The sequence below is a fragment of the Callionymus lyra genome, chromosome 8 (assembly GCF_982586985.1).
Source record: "Callionymus lyra chromosome 8, fCalLyr1.hap1.1, whole genome shotgun sequence".
Taxonomy (NCBI): domain Eukaryota; kingdom Metazoa; phylum Chordata; class Actinopteri; order Syngnathiformes; family Callionymidae; genus Callionymus; species Callionymus lyra.
Window position 1 is genome coordinate 19,238,051 of NC_141825.1, and position 20,207 is coordinate 19,258,257.

The 20,207-nt window shown below is 36.9% G+C and overlaps 2 protein-coding genes across 2 annotated transcripts; both read left to right on the top strand.

Moving 5' to 3' along the window:
* Nucleotides 1-4,159: 4,159 nt before the first annotated feature.
* panx2 (pannexin 2) lies at nucleotides 4,160-8,874 on the top strand. Its single transcript, XM_087798135.1, has 5 exons — nucleotides 4,160-4,417; nucleotides 4,606-5,714; nucleotides 5,900-6,035; nucleotides 6,488-6,673; nucleotides 6,808-8,874. The coding sequence occupies exons 1-5, from the start codon at nucleotides 4,189-4,191 to the stop codon at nucleotides 7,110-7,112; spliced, it is 1,965 nt and encodes a 654-aa protein (XP_087654261.1). The 5' UTR covers nucleotides 4,160-4,188; the 3' UTR covers nucleotides 7,113-8,874.
* A 142-nt stretch (nucleotides 8,875-9,016) lies between these two features.
* Nucleotides 9,017-18,732, top strand: trabd (TraB domain containing). Its single transcript, XM_087798055.1, has 10 exons — nucleotides 9,017-9,070; nucleotides 9,704-9,744; nucleotides 9,949-10,015; nucleotides 10,640-10,806; nucleotides 10,894-11,034; nucleotides 12,781-12,891; nucleotides 12,971-13,110; nucleotides 14,710-14,882; nucleotides 16,846-16,942; nucleotides 17,008-18,732. Exons 2-10 carry the CDS (start codon nucleotides 9,721-9,723, stop codon nucleotides 17,180-17,182), a joined length of 1,095 nt encoding a protein of 364 aa, XP_087654181.1. The 5' UTR covers nucleotides 9,017-9,070; nucleotides 9,704-9,720; the 3' UTR covers nucleotides 17,183-18,732.
* The last annotated feature ends 1,475 nt before the right edge of the window (nucleotides 18,733-20,207 follow it).

The window sequence follows — 20,207 nt, forward strand, 5'->3', positions numbered from 1 at the left end:
TTCTGTAACCGGCGGAAACCGGCTTGAGGGACTCTGACTTGTGTCTTGGACCAGCTGATAAACGTGGGGGCGAAGGAGGAGGGAAAGAGGGCAGCTAGAGAAGGCGGTCTTTGATTCTTGGAGCTATAGGAGACTCCAGTCAAGGTTGTTGGAGGTGACATCATGCTGCGAAGGATGTGAGCAACACTGTGAAGCAACTGATCAACAAGATTAGCATATAATCAGAATTATAACAGAAATATCTAGACATTTCTGACATAAATATATATTTTTTTGTTAAAGACACCTTAAATTAATTCATGGGCTCAAATTTTATATTGGTGATTGTTTGAGTGCGAGTGTGTGTGTGTTTTTGTTTGTGCAAATGTTGTAGTGTGGGTTCGCCTCACACTTTTCAGGTAAGAAAGCGTCCGAGGCAGTATATTTAAACCTTTAAACATGTAAAAAATGCGAATAATATGAAGTACTGAGCGTACAAAATATTCCCATGTTGTGTTTACATCACTGGCAATAGAGGTTTCAGATTCTGATCCAACGATTAAGAAACAAATATTGTAGTAGTTGTTAATTTTAAAATTTAAATTTAAAATTTAAATTTAAATTAAACTATAACTGTTGTTATTATTGCTATTAATATGTATTGATTAATTAATTTTATTTTTGTTTCTTTATTTTGTTTCGTTTGATAAAAAAGATGAACGCGGTTGCTCGGCTTCTTTCGTCCATTCTCGTCATTTCTCGTGACTCATCATCCTCATCGGTGGAGGAAGATCGCGGCGATAATTCCCTTATAATCTGTTACAAAAAACACTGTTACTTCAGAAAAGTTTTTCCACCTTTTAAAGTACATTAAAAACTCCTAAATCGAAAACTTTTATTTTTCAACCTTACGCTGCTAAATTTAAACGAGAACACCCGTAGAGGGCGTCCTCTCTCTCATTGGCTGCTTCCACCCGCCATGCACACACTTGATGCATAAAACATGCACTGGTTCGTCATAGAATTCACTGTTTTAGCAACAATTTCGAATCAAAAACAAACACGAGGAATAAAAATAAAATTAAAAAAGGCTCTGCTGTCTTTGAAGGATCTGGATTTTTAAACGTGACGGACATCAACGTGTAACCTGCTGTTTGCCGGAGTCCTCATGCAGAATCTTAATGTATTATCTCATCCTTTATTTCTGAGGAGGAGGAGGAGAGGAGGAGGAGAGGAGGAGGAGAGGAGGAGGGGGGAGAGAAGGGGGGGGGAGAAAGCGGAACAAACCGGTGTGCTCGGATACATGATGTAGCTGCTCGCCCGCACTGCAGATTAACTCTTTCCTCACCTTGGGAGAAGTCAAGAGACGGTGAGTGGATTTGATCTTTTTTTTTTCAGGTGACTGCATGCTTCTCGTCTTTTGTGGACCTGTTCGGTACCAGCAGCGTTTGACACGAACACCCCGCTTCCTTGAGCTGCGGGAGCTGTCCACTGCCCCGGTGCTGAAACAATGAAGAAGGTTTCTAGAAGTGATGTCCACCAGCTGATGTTCTCGACAGTGAGGACATCATGGTACCCTCGACGCTATTGGTCCGGACCTCTCCCCCCCCACACACCCCCTAATACATCAGTAGTTTATTATCCGAGAAGAATGGAGTCATGAAAGTTCAGACTTGTTCATTAATAGTCTTATGAATGGATGAGGCTGAGGACGATTGTCCCGATGGCTCTACTAAAAAGAGACTCGGGGATTCCCTGGCTAAAACCCAAGCCTTGTCCGACAATACGCAATAATCTGCTGGATTGGAGCGTTGCCATCAACTCCAGCTTCGAAATAAGTCTCTCAAATTTAATTGAGTTTCCTAAAACGGAGTTTATTAGTCAAGTGGTAGGATTTGTGGAAGAATTCATAAACCACAAGTTGACATAAATAAAATAATCTTTATCACATGGCTTACAAGAAAATATTTTAGTTTTTTAGTTTTAGTTCTTTTGCTTTCTCAGGTGAGTATAGGATCTCATCAAAACAGTAGGTAGAAATGGTGTTTGCACAGAAGTATTTGATGTAAATATATATATTATAACGTATATTAATATGAAACGAGAGACATTATCGTAGACACATAAACAGTTTTTTGTGTTTAAAGGAAAAAATAAAAGTTTTTGCTTTTATAGTATTTTGCTGCAAATCCTGCCATCTTTTTGGGGCGTAATGTAGTGTCTCTAAATGTGGCCACCAGCTCCAACATGTCCTTGTTTAAGGACAGAGCATACTCAATGACCTGGGGCCCACATCCAGCGCGCAAATATATGTATTATGGCCTGTATATTATATTTATCCAAATTTAATTTACTCCAAACATCCCTTTTTTTTTTAAAAGCCAGAAATCGATAATAAAATAACCATGAGATAGTATTTTCGAACTAACGACAGAGAAGGTTTATGCTATGATGCTCTGTTCAGACTTGATTGTTCTGTTAAAAATATTTCTAGTTATATAGTTCTCAATAAATACAAATTGTATTCATTCTTTAACTTACAGAATGGTCTATGTTTATGCTCAATAATGTTTATTGTAAAATCACAGATGATGTATTCCAAGATCTCAGCGACTTTAATGATTTTTAAAAGATATAAACTGACTCTCTCTCTTGTCTTTCATCAAATTCCCTTTTAAGAGCATCATTTTTTGGTAAGATTTACTGTTGACATGTGTGAACTCTACTTGCTTCAAAACTACTAAAGTCTACTGTATCTTTTTGAAGCTGCCTGGTCCTTGGCCATTTTGTCAAATATGCACTGAATTTTTTCAAAAATGAATCAACACGTAGGGAGGCTTTATAGAAAGATTATCAAGGATTCAAATTTTTAATACAGTATAATATATACGGTAGTTTATATTTATTTCATTTTATTTTCATTTAAATGTGTTTTTAATGCTTGTCATTATACTTTTGATAATTCGTTTTATGCCCAAAACTGTGATGTTTGCATAAAGCCTCATGAAACAGCATCTGCATCATGATACTGTGTCCTCATTTTGAATGGCCACTAGATGGAACTCCAAGATTGAAAATGATGCCAGGTTTCATTGAATTAGTAGGTTAGAGCCAAGAATATAAAGCAACAAGTGACATCTAGTGGCCTTTCACTACACAGCTGTTTCATGAGGCCTCATCGACACATTAGTAGCCAACAACATAAAAAGAATAAACTACTTTTGGACCCTCTATCAACATTTAGAAAAAAAAATGTTTTAATAAATAAAGATCTGGTGTATTGTTGTTGAGCTCTGTCATCTGTGTGACAGAGGGTAGAGCTCCTGCTAGTTTTTAGAAATGGTTTAAATGGCCAGGTTTGAAAGGATATCAAAACGATGATAGTTAGATGATAAACTCATGAGAATGTCTTGCTAAAGGTCAAAATAAAAGGACTTTACATCTTGCAATTTACTGAGAAATACAAACATTCTTTACCCAAACCGCATGAATAACAACTAGTTGTTGAACTAGTCGTTCTTGTATTTACAAACTCTATCACAGAACCACCAGGTCAACCTCATTGTCCTTCCTCCTCTTGCAGAATTCCCACGGCCACCCCGTCCATTAGAGGTCCCCCCCAGACCAGAGGTCTTGCCTTTTAAAGGATTACCTTGAAGTGCTTATTCTAATCTAAAGAAAGGAAAGTGAGACGAGCAGGGAATAGATAATGGAGGGAAGAAGGTGTTTGTAGAAGACCTTCATTTAACCTTTAAAAAAAACAGCAGCTGCCTAGAGCTGCATCCTAAAATAACACCACATGTATGTGTGTAAACACACGCCTCCGACTGGACACATCGATCACAATGTTCCTCACTGCGTTTGACCAATCAGACTAAAAAAAAAACATCAATGACCATAATACCTACCCTACCTTTATCCAGCTTAACGTGACACTTCAGCATCTCTTCTGTTTATAAAATGAGAATTAATTATCTTTCTGCTTATGTCTTTCAGGGAATTGACCACTCACTGATGCTGTCCGACATAACCTTCACCTCACTCTGTGAGCTTCTGAAAAAATAAAAAGGACCTCCTGATCATGAAGCGTGTTCCTCAAATAGAGACATCACCACTCACGCGGCATGAGCCGTCCTTGTGGTGACAGCGGGTGAAGACTGTCCCTCACACCGAGCAGACAGGGTGTAGCGCGTGTTCTCGGTGATCCAGATGCAGAATCTCCTCGATCAAAACTTAGACATGGCTACAGCTCTGCTCGCCGGGGAGAAGCTGAAGGAGCTCATCATGCCCGGCTCCTCGCAGGATGAGAGGGGAGGAGCTCTCGCCAGCCTGATGGTGCAACTCAAACTGGAGCTGCCCTTTGACCGAGTGGTCACTATCGGGACCGTGATCATCCCCATCCTCTTGGTCACCCTGGTCTTCACCAGGAACTTTGCAGGTAAATGTTTTGTCTCAGAAAATAACATTAAGAAATTGTTGTTGTTGGTTCAGAACCAAAGTCATGGAGGTTGTTTTATTCATTTGATTGTACAAACTGCTTTTAAAAGCATTTGTTTGTTTTCTTAAAGCCTTCAATATGTTCATGTCTTCTGACTTTCTGACGGCTTCTGTTTCTTTTCTTGTCAGAGGAGTCCATATACTGTTACACACCACACAACTTCACCAGAGACCAGGCTCTGTACGCGCGCGGTTATTGCTGGACAGAACTGCGTGACGCCGCACCGGGCCTAGAGATCCACCTCTGGCCCTCACTGTTCGAACACAAGTTCCTACCTTATGCACTCCTGGCATTCGCAGGACTCATGTACATTCCTGCTTTGGGATGGGAGTTCATGGCTTCCACTCGACTTACCTCAGAGCTCAATTTCCTGCTTCAGGAGATTGATAACTGCTACCACCGAGCTGCTGAGGGACGAGCACCAAAGATCGAGAAGCAGATACAGTCCAAAGGACCGGGAATCACTGAGCGGGAGAGAAGGGAGATCATAGAGAATGCAGAGAAGGAGAAGAGCCCTGAGCAGAACCTCTTTGAAAAGTACCTGGAAAGAAGAGGCCAAAGTAACTTTTTAGCAAAGCTTTATTTAGCACGCCATCTCGCTATCATTTGCCTTAGTTCCATTCCCATCTCTTACCTGAGCACATACTATGCCCGTCAGAAGCAGAATGAGTTCACTTGTGCCTTGGGGCAGCCGCCGGACATTAGCAGCTATCAAGAACTGAAGCTCAGGGTCAACTGCAAACTGCCGGCCGTGCAGTTGCAGCGCATAATGGCGGCGGTGGACATCGGCCTTCTCTGCACCATGAACCTCATCATCCTGCTCAACTTGCTGCATTTATTCGTGGTGCGCAAGTCCAACTTTGTGTTCGACAAACTGCACAAGGTGGGCATCAAGACGCGACGGCGCTGGCAGAAGTCTCAGTTCTGCGACATCAACATCCTGGCTATGTTCTGCAACGAGAACAGAGACCACATCAAGTCCCTCAACAGGCTGGACTTCATCACCAACGAGAGCGACCTCATGTACGACAACGTGGTCCGACAGCTGCTGGCCGCCCTCGCGCAGTCCAACCACGACTCCACGCCCACCGTCAGAGACTCAGGGATTCAAACCATAGACCCCAACATGGATCCTTCTGACCTGGGGGACATGGCTATGGAACCACTGGTCATCAAAAGACCCCGCAAGAAGATGAAATGGATACCATCATCAAATCCTCTCCCTCAGTCATTCAAGGTAGTGCTGCAGGCTCAAGATATGATTATCTGATGAAACTGATATTTGAGTCTTAGATCAAGGGCAACAAATCAATGAATTGTTGTGTAAAAAAAAAATGTTGTCAAGAAAAAGTCCAAAATCGACACAGAAAAGTGTGTGAGAGATCTGATAACAACCCCTTTTTTTCACCCACTCCCGTATAGGAACCCCTCACCATGACACGCCTGGAAAATAACCACAAGAATGAAAAGCCAAAACCTCTCAGAAGAAAGACTGTAGCGGACAGTTTTAATGCACCCATGCTGGATACTAAGAGCACACAGCATCCCGCAGCAAAAGGTAAACAGCATCTTTGATACTCGGACAAATCTTCTTCCTTAGTATTTACTCTTCTACGATGATGTCAGAAGCACCTTTATAAGGCTAAACAATAGATTGTTTTTCTCCTGGAGTTGTAAGAGACACGGCTATTGTAGTCCAATCTTTAGGTCCTCACTACTTAAAGTTGCTGCAATCTACAAAATTGCACCATTTTAATATTTCATTTAAAAAATATAAATGTTACGAGATATCCTAGCACTAACCTTACTATAATAGCAAGTATACTCTTCAGTTTCTCTATTGGCAACCTTTTTGCAATGTTACATTATAACTAAAGAAACAGTGTCTACGAAATAGCGAGGTAAAGCTATAAGGCCATACCTGTATTTGTACTAGAGATACTTCAGCTTCTGATAAGTTTCTTTCAATGTACATCGAGAGCCTCCTGAAACGTATCTCCTTTTCTATAGAATTGGTTGTGATTGAGAAGAAGCACACACGCAACCTTTCCCTGGATGTTCACCCTTACATGTTGGCTGTTCGTAAGCCAAAAGTGGAAACCACAACCGTTGAACCTCTACCGATGGAGCACACCATGGATGCAGTGTTCCTGGAAGGCACCCACACCATCGTTCACGTATCAGGAGCAGTTACAGGTTTGTATTACGTAACTTTGGCAGAGACACAAAGGCAGATACCGAGTTCCATAAAGTTTAACCAAAAACAAGGAAGGATCAGATAATATTCCAGATTATTGAAATACTTCCTTTTGCTCCTCTTTTCATTCCAGAAACAAAGATTTGTTCTCCAGAATCCACCGCCACAGCCTTTTCCTCAGTCGCCCTGCCGACCACTACATACATAAACGGTGTGAGCCCCAACCCACCGTCCACGGAGGAGCTCCGAAGCCTAAAGTTATCCCCTCCTCCGCCTCTCGCCCAACCTGCGCCTCACCCATCATCACTGACAATAGCTCCGACGCATCAGCTGCTTAGCATCCATCGCACTCTCTTCGAGGAAGACGAGGACGAAGAAAACCGCAGAGATCGACTTGCAGAGAGGCCAGGGGAGCTCATTGCTGCTGGTGAATGCTGAAGGAGGATTTTCTGCTAAGAAACAGCGACCAACACCGTAATTTCTGAAGTACGGTGTCCAGAATTTTCAAAGACTACCAGAACAGTACAGCAGGAAGTGATGTCAAACTCACATCTCAGGATGATGGTTTATCCTCCAATAAAAACCAGCAGCGATCTGATTTTACAGGGTGCAAACAGGTCTTACACCTGCTTCAAAAGAAAAGATCTCAAGGAAGGCTATGTAAAAAAAAAAAACGAGAAAAGACTTTCCTTTCGCAATTATGGCATTTAGAAATATATTTACCAGTCTACACTACAGCTTAGCCTCTTTAGTCCCAATAGCCAAGTAGAGAGGTAGCTCATGCAATACAAATGTTGATATCAGCACAATAATATGCAAAAGATCACACGATATTTGTGGCAATAATGTATGTGCTTGCAGCACCATATCACTTAGTGACATTTAGATACTGTGTATGACTCACTTTTCATGGAGTGTTCAACGGTAAACACATTTCAAGCCTTATAAACGCCACCTCCTGATGGTAACGTCCCATAAAGTGCACATTTTCATTTGACGATTAGCATGTTGTAGCAAACAAAAGGATGGGAGGAGGTGAAAAAATGTCGAGAAAAGCTGAAACATCGTTTGTTGAAGATGTTTTTTTCCACTGTTTTCTGTTAATGTGAAGCTTTTAGCGGAATTTTACATATGACGCTGGCGCTGAACTCACTGGTAGGGCTAATGCCATGTATTTAATACTTGTGTGTAGTGAGTGCAGTCACGTTAGAACGATTTTAAAGAGTCACTACAGCGTCATTACCACGTTTGCTACCACAAGTGCTAACATCCCATCACCACGTACAAGCCCTTATGTATTTAATAACTAGTTTCTATGTTGTTTGGGTTGTTGTTTTCAGCAGAGAATGGGGAAATCTCTGAAGCACTTTTATCTTGAGAGATTGAACAAAGACCTGCTTTTAATAAGCCATCATCGTTAAAAAAGAAGAGGACGTTCAGTCTGCATAAAAAAGCATTCTTTTTAATTTCATCTACAGCCACAAAATAACTACCTACATGTTGAATTCAATGCCTGGAGAGTCTGTTTGACACAAAACTAAGAGATTTAAATATAACAACACATTTTTGGTTTCTTTGGTTGTGACATTGTGTCTCTTTTGCAGGCATGCATTGGTCTCTTGAGAGAAAACAAAATCCTATGTCTACTTTATTCCTTCGGGCCATATTGTATCTGTTATAGATCACTTGGTATAACCAACAGAATTAAGTCCAGTTTTGAGATGGAAGAAGCGTTTTCTCCATGCACATGTTTCTACTTTCACAACTGTCATCCGTCAACGTGTCCCATCTCCTGCCTGTTGCTGTTAAATGAATGTCTGAAGTAAAGTGGACCAGTCTCAGACAGCCTTGTGAAAGTTAGACCTTTTGGCAAGGACACAAAATTCTGAGAACTGCTCAGAGTGTTATTGGCCGAAAACCATTGTGAGTGTTCAAAATAAAACATATAAATGTTATCAATTAATCACTGGGAAACTGAAGGTATTAGTATCTTTGAAAAGATGACAAAAGACAAATAATCATCTTGTTCAGGAGGATCTCACAGAAGCACTTTAAAGACTTGTAGCACGAGTATGTAAGTGCATGTTTTATATGTGTTAACACAGCTCTGCTTTTGTGTGTTCACATTAAGGTAGTGCAGGAATAGATATTTGACATGCAGATTACGATTGTAATGTACCGATGGCAACTAATTAAACTGTTCTTAAAAAAAACGTCTATTGCTATTCATGACTCACTGGTTTATACTAGTTTTTCGGCATGAAATGAATACTATACAATCCATGTCTAAAACAAGTACACCATTAACTACATGTACCAGGATGCACTGCGGCTGTCAGACTACAGCTAGTGCTGTAGAAGCGAGGACTCAGTGTCGGAAGGGGCTGGTGTGCTCAGTAAGTTAAACGTCTCAAACATATGTTCACTTTTACGTGACGTTTGAGACGGTTTGGTTACGGTTTCACATTTACTTCGGATGCTTGTCAACATTTATTATCGATATAACGCGTTCTACGTTCGTGTTTAGCTTGGAAGTTAGCTTGTTAGCTACTGTCATCATCTTCTAGCAACGTTAGCTGACTATCTGACAGAACCGCTCACCGCCTGTGACAGTATCAACTAGTTGTTTTTATGAGGTTCTGAATGGGGTTTACGAGTCGGTCCGGTGTAGAGGAAGCTCTTTTTTTGATACTGCAGGTGAGAAGTGGCTCTGCCAACACAGTAAAGCGTCGTCAGCACTCCGTGTTTCTTGATGCACCTACTGTCATTGAACGTCTCACTGCGGTACCCCGTCATAACCCACGTGAATGGACAGTTAAACTAAAACTAAATATGCTTTCAAACTGAAATTTCTTTAAAAAAAACAACAAAAAAACAAGGCCAACACAGTGTAACCAAATATTATAGCAATTGCTTGGTATGATATCACGTTAAAACCCCTTTTTTTAAATTGTAATTTACAAACCTATTGGAATTTCTGTTGAATGTCATGTTCACTATGATGATCTCTTTCCTTTACTTTCCCACAGTTTTTCGATTTTCTAAAATGGACCAAGACAACACTTCAGAGGTTTGTGAAGATCTAGAGTCAAATATTTGTTTAAGCTTTAGTCGTAATTTAACGTGTTCATGGACTTGGTTTGTGTCAGTTATTTTTGTGAAGCAACAGCTTCATTGAAATACGGTCACTTCTCTGCTGCATCTTCCTTCAACTGACTTTCAGGAAGTGTCATTGAAATACTAACATGTGGCCGATTTTATCTTTTAATCTCAGGATGAGTCAGTGGGTCTGTCAGAGGAGCCTTCTGAAGAGGAACACCCGTGTATTCCACCAGGTCTATGTGAGCTCAAATTTGTTTTTTTCCAGTTTACTTTTACTTGTATCTTACTATGTTATTTGGATTTCCATACTTTTCTATTTACATTTTATCAATGATAATGATACAAAGTCAACAGCCATTTTGTTTGTTTTTGGAGGCTTTTTTTTTCTTTTGCAATCACAAGTTCAAAGTTCATGAAGTCACTAGTAGGAACTTAGTGTTCAACCTCTAAATCTGTATTTACAATACAAAAACATGTTTGAATAGTAGTTTGTAACAAATAATTAAAGGGAGAAGAAACACAGTGTGGACATTTAAAGGAAATAAACCAAACTGATTCAGAGTAGAATCATATTTACAAGTAAATAAAGTGCAACAACACCATAGCAGCAGAAGCCAAACTGTAAATCAAGAAGATACATTTTATTTAGTAATGCATCGGCTACAGATATCAGTAATTTCCGCAGATTGACGCCACCAGTCACTATGTATAAAAAAAAAAGAACGCAAATTGATTTTTATTATTATCAGCATAGTTAATTAACTAAATGTGTTAGTACTAACATTTTAAACTTCTAATAACATTTGCAGAATCTATCATAATGTAAATAATGCTGACTTAACCATCTAATTCCTTCTCTCCAGCGGATGGCGAATCGATTGAAATGTTGTGGCAATTGCGTGATCAGCGTCGGCAGCTTTCGCCTGAACTTCCAGAGACAGTTACTCGTCTGACCTCTCCTGATGGCAGCATACTGTACTTGGTGGGAACAGCTCACTTCAGTGAGAGCAGCAAAAAGGATGTTACCACAGTACGTTAAGCTAGCTTATACTGTGCTTATGTTTATGCATGTTTAGTGTAAATAAAATGTATATGTACTTTCTTTTGCTGTGCCTAGACAATCCGAGCGGTGCAGCCTGACGTGGTGGTGATTGAGCTGTGCCAGTACAGGGTTTCAATGTTGAAGATGGACGAGAGCACTCTGCTGAAGGAGGCAAAAGATATTAACCTGGAAAAAGTTCAACAAGCTATTAAACAGGTTAGTATATCACAGATACATTGTAAATGGTTATTATTTTAATTTAATTTCAGTACAACTTTATTGAACGGTTGTATTTTGAGGCTGGGTATCAATCAAACATTGTTGATGCTGATACCAATACCTTTTAAATAGCAATTTTATAAGATCAGGAAAAAAACACAGTGAAAATTGAATCAAATTTTCATTTTCTGTGTCACTTTCTATGGGAAAATCCACACATTATCAAATTTAATGAAGAGTGGGTACAGAGAAATATGCCCTTGGCATTTCAGTCGGTGCCACAAAAGAAACAAAATTTAATACCAGGCACTTGTTGTATGTATGTACCTACTGTATATCTGGGAACAGAGCTTTCCCTGAACTTTTCTGATTGAATGAAAATTATATATTTTACGTTACTGAAATTCTATAATAATTTAAATAAATAGCAAATCCTTTTTTGGTCCCTTCTTTGTGTATTTGATATTTGATATATATATATATATATATATATATATATATATATATATATATATATATATATATTATGATATATATATATATGATTTTTGTTTTCACAAAAGGTTAGATAAGGTTGTAAGTTACTTAATTAAAGAATGCATTTTAGATTAAAAAGTTTTTCTTCCAATTCACTGGTAATTTCTTGACATTTATAGTATATGAAATTGAATTTGTAATAGAACAGTGTATTTTCACGACTTTTCAAAACTGTAATTTTCTGTCCTTGTTTAAAAAAATTTTATTTTACAACTCATTTTAAAGTGGAATTAAGTGTAGTAAAAGTGCTATGTAATGTAAACGGAATCTCAAAGTAAGATCATCGGCAGAAGATACCTCTATTTACCATCCAGGGGATTTACTATAATACATTGTCATCTCTTGTTTTACATTCTTGCTGGTTAAATAGAACTTGTGATTTCCCGAGGAATGTACCAAGAAGAAGCCATGATCATTTTCTTATTATAATATGTATTTACTTATGCTAAAGATTTTTTTAACCTTAGTGTTATCTCTAGGTCAAGGTGACCCAGTGGCCCAAAAACACACTGGGTTTGAGGTGTACCTTTTTTCCTCCGGGTCAAGGGAAAGGTGTATTTTTGGTCACTGCGTCACCTCGACCTAGAGACAACACAAGGGTTAATAAGATTTTCCTTGTAACAAGACTGTTAATGATTTTATTCCTTAAAATAAACATTTTAAAAGCTAACATTTCAGTATTTGCTCAACAGTTTTCGGTTATTCAGTTTTGGTCAGTAATTTCTCAGGAGTTGTGTCAACAAAACAAAGAAGTGGAACTCCCTCTCCCTCTGTGTTTGATGGATCTACTGACTCATTCAAGAAACATCTCAAGACATTTTTATTTGTGCAGGCTTTTCCTTGATTTTGTTATTCTCTGTGTTATCTTGAGCTTTTAAGTATATTTTTTATTGAGTATTGTTTTGATTGTAAGCGCTTTGTGACCCTGGTCTGGAAAAGCGCTATATAAATATAAATTACTTACTTACTTACTAAGTTTAACTAGTTAAACTGCTGCATGATATCAACAGTGCCTTTAGCTGATGAAAAAAATATTTTTTTAAATATGCTTATGACAGAAATAATGTTATTGTTTGTAAATGACTTTCAGATTATAATAATAGGACAAATCCACATATCAACAGGGGTATTAACATCACTGGCTGGGGATGTCGATGAAAAGTCTAATAGTATATTCTTTATTTTCGTTATTTTCATTCTCTACAGAACGGACTCATGTCGGGCCTGATGCAGATCCTGCTGCTGAAGGTCTCGGCTCACATCACAGAGCAGCTCGGCATGGCTCCTGGCGGAGAGTTTCGGGAGGCTTTCAAAGAGGTGAGCGCCACAATCCCTGCAGGAAAAAAAAACAACTGTTCAAAGCAAAACAACAAACTTCGTTTTTGTTTCCGAACAGGCCGGGCAGGTGCCATTCTGCAAATTTCACCTCGGGGATCGGCCCATCCCTGTCACTTTCAAAAGGGCCATCGCTGCTTTGAGTCTGTGGCAGAAGGCCCGACTAGCCTGGGGGCTTTGCTTCCTCTCCGATCCAATCAGGTATCAACTTATTTCATGCCAGACAATAACAGTTCTTAGTTTAATTTTTATTTTATAGATGTTAAATTGAAGTCGACAGCCGAGAAGGAATAATCGTTTCATTTTCACTCTAATTGCGTGTCATTCTTTATGTGTAGCAGCTGTCTGCAAGCAGCCATTTTTAGTTTTGTTTAGACGCCAGAGATGCACAATAGTGCGAGTGAATCTAAACACATTAAATAGAGATGACAAAGCTGCTGATGCTACAAGGAAAATGCATCTTTGTGATATACGATAAGTTCATGTTTGCCAGGGTTTTCGCTCCCTAAACTTTGTAGAAATATATTTTTTTCATCCTTTTTTTTTAAAGTTTAAGTGTTTTTTTTAATGAAAGATATTGTAACATGCATTTGAAATGTGTGTGCATCTGTCAAACCTGTTTTTTGGGGGGGGTTTTTTTAGATATCGCCTTCTCACGATTTAATTTCTCAGTGTATTTTCATACAAATGTGCCTTATTAGACTCGCCTTCTGTTACAGACTGTTTTCCATTTAACGGTCGTAGATTCCTTTTCCGTACATAACTTGTCCATCTACACCCACACGTCCAATCATAACTGCCAGCATTTCCGAACTGGCAGAGGCTTGAAAATGTTCTGAAATGGCTTCCAATAAATGTTTCACATAACAGACATAACAAATGTGTTTGACTCACCTTTTCAAACATTGGCTGCAGAAAAGATGAGAAAAGCAATAACCATGGCAAAGGTTCCATGTAACACGAACAAATAAAAGAGGAGCTGAATGTGAGGAGGTCGTGACGACTAAGGGCGTCAAACCCTAAGCCAATGACGACTATTTACAGCTGCCAAATAATCTTGCACAATTCATTTAGAAACTGGACTGCAGGGAGAAACCCACACATGTACAAGAAGCGTGAAGAAAACCTGTACAAAATACAAACTAAAGTCATCCTTTTTTACTTGTTAATTATACATGAAACCTTTTGATTTAGAATTGGTTATGATAAGAAAAACACAAATGGAGGTTTAGTAATTGACAAAATGGAAAACAATAATATAAAGATATATTTTTAAAAATATATATTAGTCAGTAGACATTTAAATGTGTGGTTAAGTCTATTTAGCTGCCGTCGCAATTTGTAAGCATTAAATGTGGCTAATTACAGCTAGCATTTCAGTAGTACTCGTGTATTTGGACCTGATGTTTGCCATCATTTTCTTTTAATATATTGTTTTTTCCTTGTCAGCGAAGGCTATCGGCATGTTTATGAAAAGGGTTTGTGCAGAAATTTCATCTAAAGTCTCATGAGTTTTTATTAGTACATCAATAAAGTTCTATCTATCTAGCTATCTATTTTAACAAATATAAGTTTTTAATAACTCCATCAGCTTTGCTCTAAGCAAACAAGTCAGAGAAGTGTTAAAACAATGACATTTATGTCCAACACTTTGTTCATAGTGTGTGGTAGATATTTATATAATAATAATAATAATAATAATAATCTCTATTTATATAGCGCCTTCCTATGTCAGTTTGTTCCTCTTTTCTTACAAACCGTCTCAGTTTTGTTCCTGACTTTCACGCGCATGTTTTTCAGTAAAGAAGACGTGGAAAAGTGCAAACAGAAGGATCTTCTGGAGCAGACCATGTCTGAGATGATAGGAGAGTTTCCTGCTCTACACCAGACCATCGTGGCTGAGAGAGACATCTACCTCGCTCATACGCTACGCCAGGCTACTCGCTGTGTTGAGTCGCCATCTAGTGCTCAAAGTGAGTAATGCATTTTTCACTTATGCTTGCGTATACTTAGGCTACCTCTTTTTTTTTCTTCTTTTTTTTATCGCTAATCAATCGTTTAAAATGTTTAGTTATTCTAATTCACATTATACTGTATGATAATCATATTTATAATTATGAGTGTTATAATGCAGTTCCATTTAAAAATAGGAAAAAATAATTATACGGTCAATATAAAATGTCATTATTTTATGTACATTTTATTTAAACTTGAATCATAAAATAACAATGAATTGACATGAAGATATGTTATATAATTATATAATATTAAAATTGATTCTTTATTTAATTTCAGTTCATTTTGAGGGACAAGAATAGTTAAAAATAGAATAGAAAAATAAAAATAGAAACAACAAGAAAATAAAAAGAAAGTTATATTTCAAAATAATAACAAGAAGAAATTAATGCATGTCAGTAATAAAATAAATTATGAAGATGCTGAGCTATGGAAGTACATCAGTGCCATCAGAATATTGAATGGTTATATTTGTTTTTGCAAGTATTAGAAGGTTGAAACAATTTCAAATATTCAATATCTGTTATATTTTAATTTCAATTATTCAATATTTGTTATATTTTTATTTTAATTATTCAATATTTTTTATTTCGTAGCCTTTTAAATTCGATATAAAAAATTAAGAAGCATTTTAAATTCAATATAAAGAAAATGCAGCCTTTTAAATTCAATAAAAAAAAAACAACAACAGACAAAACCAAACGAGTACCGAGCTACTTGATCATACTTGCATAAACGATCAGGTGACGTCATCACTGCTGCATTTATTTTCATGACAAAGTATCAAAGTTCAAACATCTTAAACTACATCTCACAATCAATCTGAAGATGTCAAAGGATTTAAACAGAATGATGTTTTAATTTCATGGTCACATCTTTTTCCACAACATGTGTTTAGCTCATTAGGCAAATGGGTTCGAAAACCTGCTCTAGAACTTTTGTCACTTATGACTGACTCTCTTTATAACGCTGGCTCTGTGAAAAAAGTATTGTCTTTGAAAGTCGCAGGTTCGAGTGAGTTGTATTTTCTTAAACTTCCTCTCAAGAGGTTTCAAACAAGATCGTCTCTGTTAATAAAGTATTTGTGTTGATGTATGTCTTATAAACATTTACACCAGAGCTTAACTCCTTTACAACAGTGTGATCCATGTAAAAAAAAATATTTAAAAAGAATGATTTTAAAATGTAAATACAGTCTAAATTTATGTTTTCATTGCATTTTATTTCTGATCACGAAAAGGGAAATCATTGGGGTTTATTTAGAAGAAATTGCATTTTTTTTATAAAGAGTCATTCTCACCAGGTATGAGCTTATTCTAAAACATGACATCGCTTGACAAAAGTTCAAAAGCAGAACCCAAAAAAATGAGACGTCACATTCTCACTGACGTTGTGGGCGGGGCTTCAACAAACTGTCTTATAGTAAAGGATCAGACGATCTATCGTTTCTGTTTTAATCCTTTGACATCAGAATCTACTGATTGATCGTGAGATGTAGTTTAACATGTTTAAACTCCAGACGTTAAAACAAAGTTGATTATTTGTCATGAAAATATCTAAACTGATGCAGCAGTGATGACGTCACCTGATCGTTTATGCAAGTATGATCCAGTAACTCGGTACTCGTTTGGTTTTGTCTGGTGGCTCTGTTATGCTGAATTTAAAAGGCTTTGTATTTTTTATATTGAATTTAAAATGCTAAAAAAAAAATGTATATTGAATTTAAAACGCTTTGAATTGTTTTGTATTGAATTTAAAATTAAATAATCGAAATTAAAATAGAACAAATATTGAATAATTGAAATGAATTAAACCTTTCAATATTTGAAAAAATATTTGACAAAATACTGAGCATGTAAACACGAATAAAAGATTTATTTTCCTTTTCGCTAAGTCAACTCTTGACTTCTTTTTTTGCAGAAGTGCCTGCTGTTGTGGTGGGAGTGGTCGGCATGGGTCACGTTCCCGGCATTGAAAAAAATTGGGAGAAGCAGCTCAACATAAGTGAAATCATGAGGTTTGTTCCTGAATTAAAAAATATGGAATAAATAGTTGCTGACGGTTGTCCTGCTCCTCCGTCAGCGTCGCACCTCCGTCTTCCTTCGGCTGGGTGGTAGGAGTCGTCATCAAGGGAGTCATGGCGGGAATGCTGGGATACGCCTGCTACCGCGTCGGAGGCAGTTTAGGTCGAGCCTTGTTGTCGGCGCCCACGGTCCAATCGGTGCTGGAGAGTCTGCGGTTGAGCCAAAGCCATTAGCGACAGGAACGTCTAGAAAATCAATGCATTATTCACCAATGGCCTTAACTGAGAGGTGACGCTTGTGGAGACGCTTTAGACGGTTGACCAGAGCCTCACACCTCACATTTACACCCCTGTCGCATCGGAACTGCCAAAGAAATCGTTACTTTTTGTGTTTAAAGTCTTAGGGAATAGTTTTTGTAAAGTCGAAACATGCCAATGATTGTTTAAGAATTTCCGTACCACCCATTATGTTTGTCTTTAACACCAATCTTTAATTTAAGAACAGAAATATTGGCCTTGCTCGTTTCTAATGTCGCACCTTTAATGGATATTTGCATGTTTGAACAATATTAAGGCAGACTTGGACTTAAAAAATAGCAAAAAAGTAGATCTTCACGTCAAAGGTTAAGTGCCTCAGTACGCAGCTATAAGGGCTAACAAGATCCCACAAAAACGAATGCATCGCATTCAATTTATAAACAAATATTGCTTTTTAATTGTCTGGTTGTTGTTTTTTTTAATAAATCAAAAGCGTATTTGGGTTTTCTTAATTGAATAGATTATTTTTCATTAAACGATTAACAAGCTGGGTTTTCATGTTAATGTAAAATGTGACCATGTTTTTTTCTTCAGATTAGTTTTTATAATTAAGAAAAAAAACAAATGTTTTCCTTTGTTGAAGGTAATTGTTTTCACACAAAAATATCTGGTACTTTAAGATGGTACTGCTTAGAGCTGTCAACTTTTATTTTTACTTCCTCGAGTACATCTTAATTTTACGTGTCTCTCTTAATTTATAAGGTTTGTGTCGAGACAAAAAAAAAAGACAAAATAATAAAGTATTTACAAACTGCCACTAAACTAGGTTAACTTGGATCATAATTTGCACTTCAATATTTATTTTGTTTTTACAACCTTTGTTAGATTGTCATTCTTGTGTGTAACTAATGTGCCTCAGGGTGACAACACGTCTATTTAATTTTTGTTTTTTTGTTTTTTTGCTTTAGCAGCTTCAGTTGTCAGATTCAAAATCCTGTATCTCAACAGTGATTCTGTTCTCCAGCACCACATCTATATTTCGATCATTTCCTCATGTCCTGATTGTAATTGTTCTTGAGAAGAAAGGGAAGATCTTGCATTCTTTTGCTTTTTGAATGCAAACAAAACTATTGATAGCCAGAGTCTAGAGGTCAATCCTTGAACACTGCTGCTTTTGACGTGTGCTGAATTACACATCAACCTTTTCCACATTTATAAAAGCTTATTATTACTTATTAAAACCAGCAACGTTTGGATAAGTTCATGGATTTTCTGAATTGTATTTATAAGATTCACTTTACGTGTTTATTGAGGTAAAGTTTTACCAACATGCAACTTTCTTCTACAGCAGCAGATTCACATCTTCAACTTTCGATCAGTCAAGTTGTTTTCAAATGTCAATTCTACCAGAACTGTATGTCAGACTGCCTGTATCTCACTCTATTTTGCATTCTCAATAATACTGTTAACTTAATGTACTGTAAGCTGCATTATACAACATTTTAATTAAAGATGAAATATATTTGCTTCTGACTTGTTATTGACACAGCCGGTGAATATAAAATTATAGTTCAACGGTTAAAGCATTTTTTTAAGCTTTTGGTTAAAATCCCAATAAATTTCCAGTTTACATTTCTGTAATAGAGATGACGATCGTCTACTGAACCATTTTATACAGAGAAAACTCCAATGAGAACATAACAATACTAAATACTTTTTATTTAGTGCTTTTTAAGACACACAAATGTCAGACAATTACGAGGAAGTGAGTCCTTGATGGGTTGTTTAGAGAGTAACAGGATGTTAAAAATGTATGACTTTGGTATGGGCTTTTAATAGTGCCATTTTTTCAATGGTGAATGAAAATAAATAAATGAACGAACTTGGTTGAAACAAAATACTTTTGCATTGAACATTTAAATATTGGTTAGAAAAAAACAATTTAGAATAGGATATAAAAAAGTTGACGTTGAAAATCTATCAGCGAAAAAAACAAAACACATTAAATAAAAAAAGGTTTTACTGTTTATTTTCCCCTACCGTGTTGTTATCCTACTTTAGTGCAAAGTTTTTTTTTTATTAATGCGAAATTTTCTTTTAAATGCCAATATTTTTGTAGTCAATACAAGCTGGCACAGTTCTAAGCCCATTTATTGAGATTTGATAAATCCTCATTCGTCTGCGTTCAAGTGAACCGCGATCCATCCATCTTAAAGAAACTTGCGCTTTTGTGAAGGTGTTACGGTAGTGAGAGAGCAGTCACACGCTGAAGGATCTACGACACTATCTCTGATGGATTCTCAAAAATACTGTGATATGTTAAAGTATCTTTTCTCTCAATATATTCCAGAGAAACTGTTCTAGATTTGAAGCGATACTTGATGAGACCAGAGTCTGCAGACGTGTGTGAGACTGAGAAAAGCGGTGGAAATATGAAATATTTATTTGCTGCTGATCTGTTATAATTTCCCGTTTATTCTTTTGTTTTCTTGCAATGTTTATTAATTTATAAAAGATAGACCTTAACAGTTGACAAAGATTTGACTTCATTTTCATGTTCAGCAGGTTTTGAATAATAAGTGAACAAAGTTTCAAAGTATTTTTACTGTGAAAATATTGAGTTATTGTCAAATGTTAAGGTTTTCTTTTATAAGAACTAATATGTATTGTGCTTGATTAACAGTGACATTAATACACTGTACTTAAATGACAATAAATCAATATTTTTACAGTAAAAACACATGAAAAAACAAATTTGTTCACTTACACTTATACAATACCTAGTGAACATTAAAATAAACTTGTCAACTAATAGGGTTTATGTTTTATAATAAAATAAATTATGCACAAACAACTTTTTAAGCAAATTGAACGTCATAAGTCAGTACTTAAATTATTTCAACAACCGTAAATAATTTTTGTTTGCAAGAAAAGAAAATAATAAACGGGAAATTATAACAGATCAGCAGAAAATACATATTTCATATTTCCACTGCTTTTC

Bases quoted from the DNA above. Each gene is read 5' to 3' on its own strand.
- trabd (XM_087798055.1), top strand. From the start codon at position 9,721: ATGGACCAAGACAACACTTCAGAG. The intron at 11,035-12,780 runs GTTAGTATATCA...CATTCTCTACAG, and splicing joins TTCAACAAGCTATTAAACAG to AACGGACTCATGTCGGGCCT. The intron at 13,111-14,709 runs GTATCAACTTAT...CATGTTTTTCAG, and splicing joins TTCCTCTCCGATCCAATCAG to TAAAGAAGACGTGGAAAAGT.
- panx2 (XM_087798135.1), top strand. From the start codon at position 4,189: ATGCAGAATCTCCTCGATCAAAACTTAGACATGGCTACAGCTCTGCTC. The intron at 4,418-4,605 runs GTAAATGTTTTG...TTTTCTTGTCAG, and splicing joins CTTCACCAGGAACTTTGCAG to AGGAGTCCATATACTGTTAC. The intron at 6,036-6,487 runs GTAAACAGCATC...CCTTTTCTATAG, and splicing joins ACAGCATCCCGCAGCAAAAG to AATTGGTTGTGATTGAGAAG.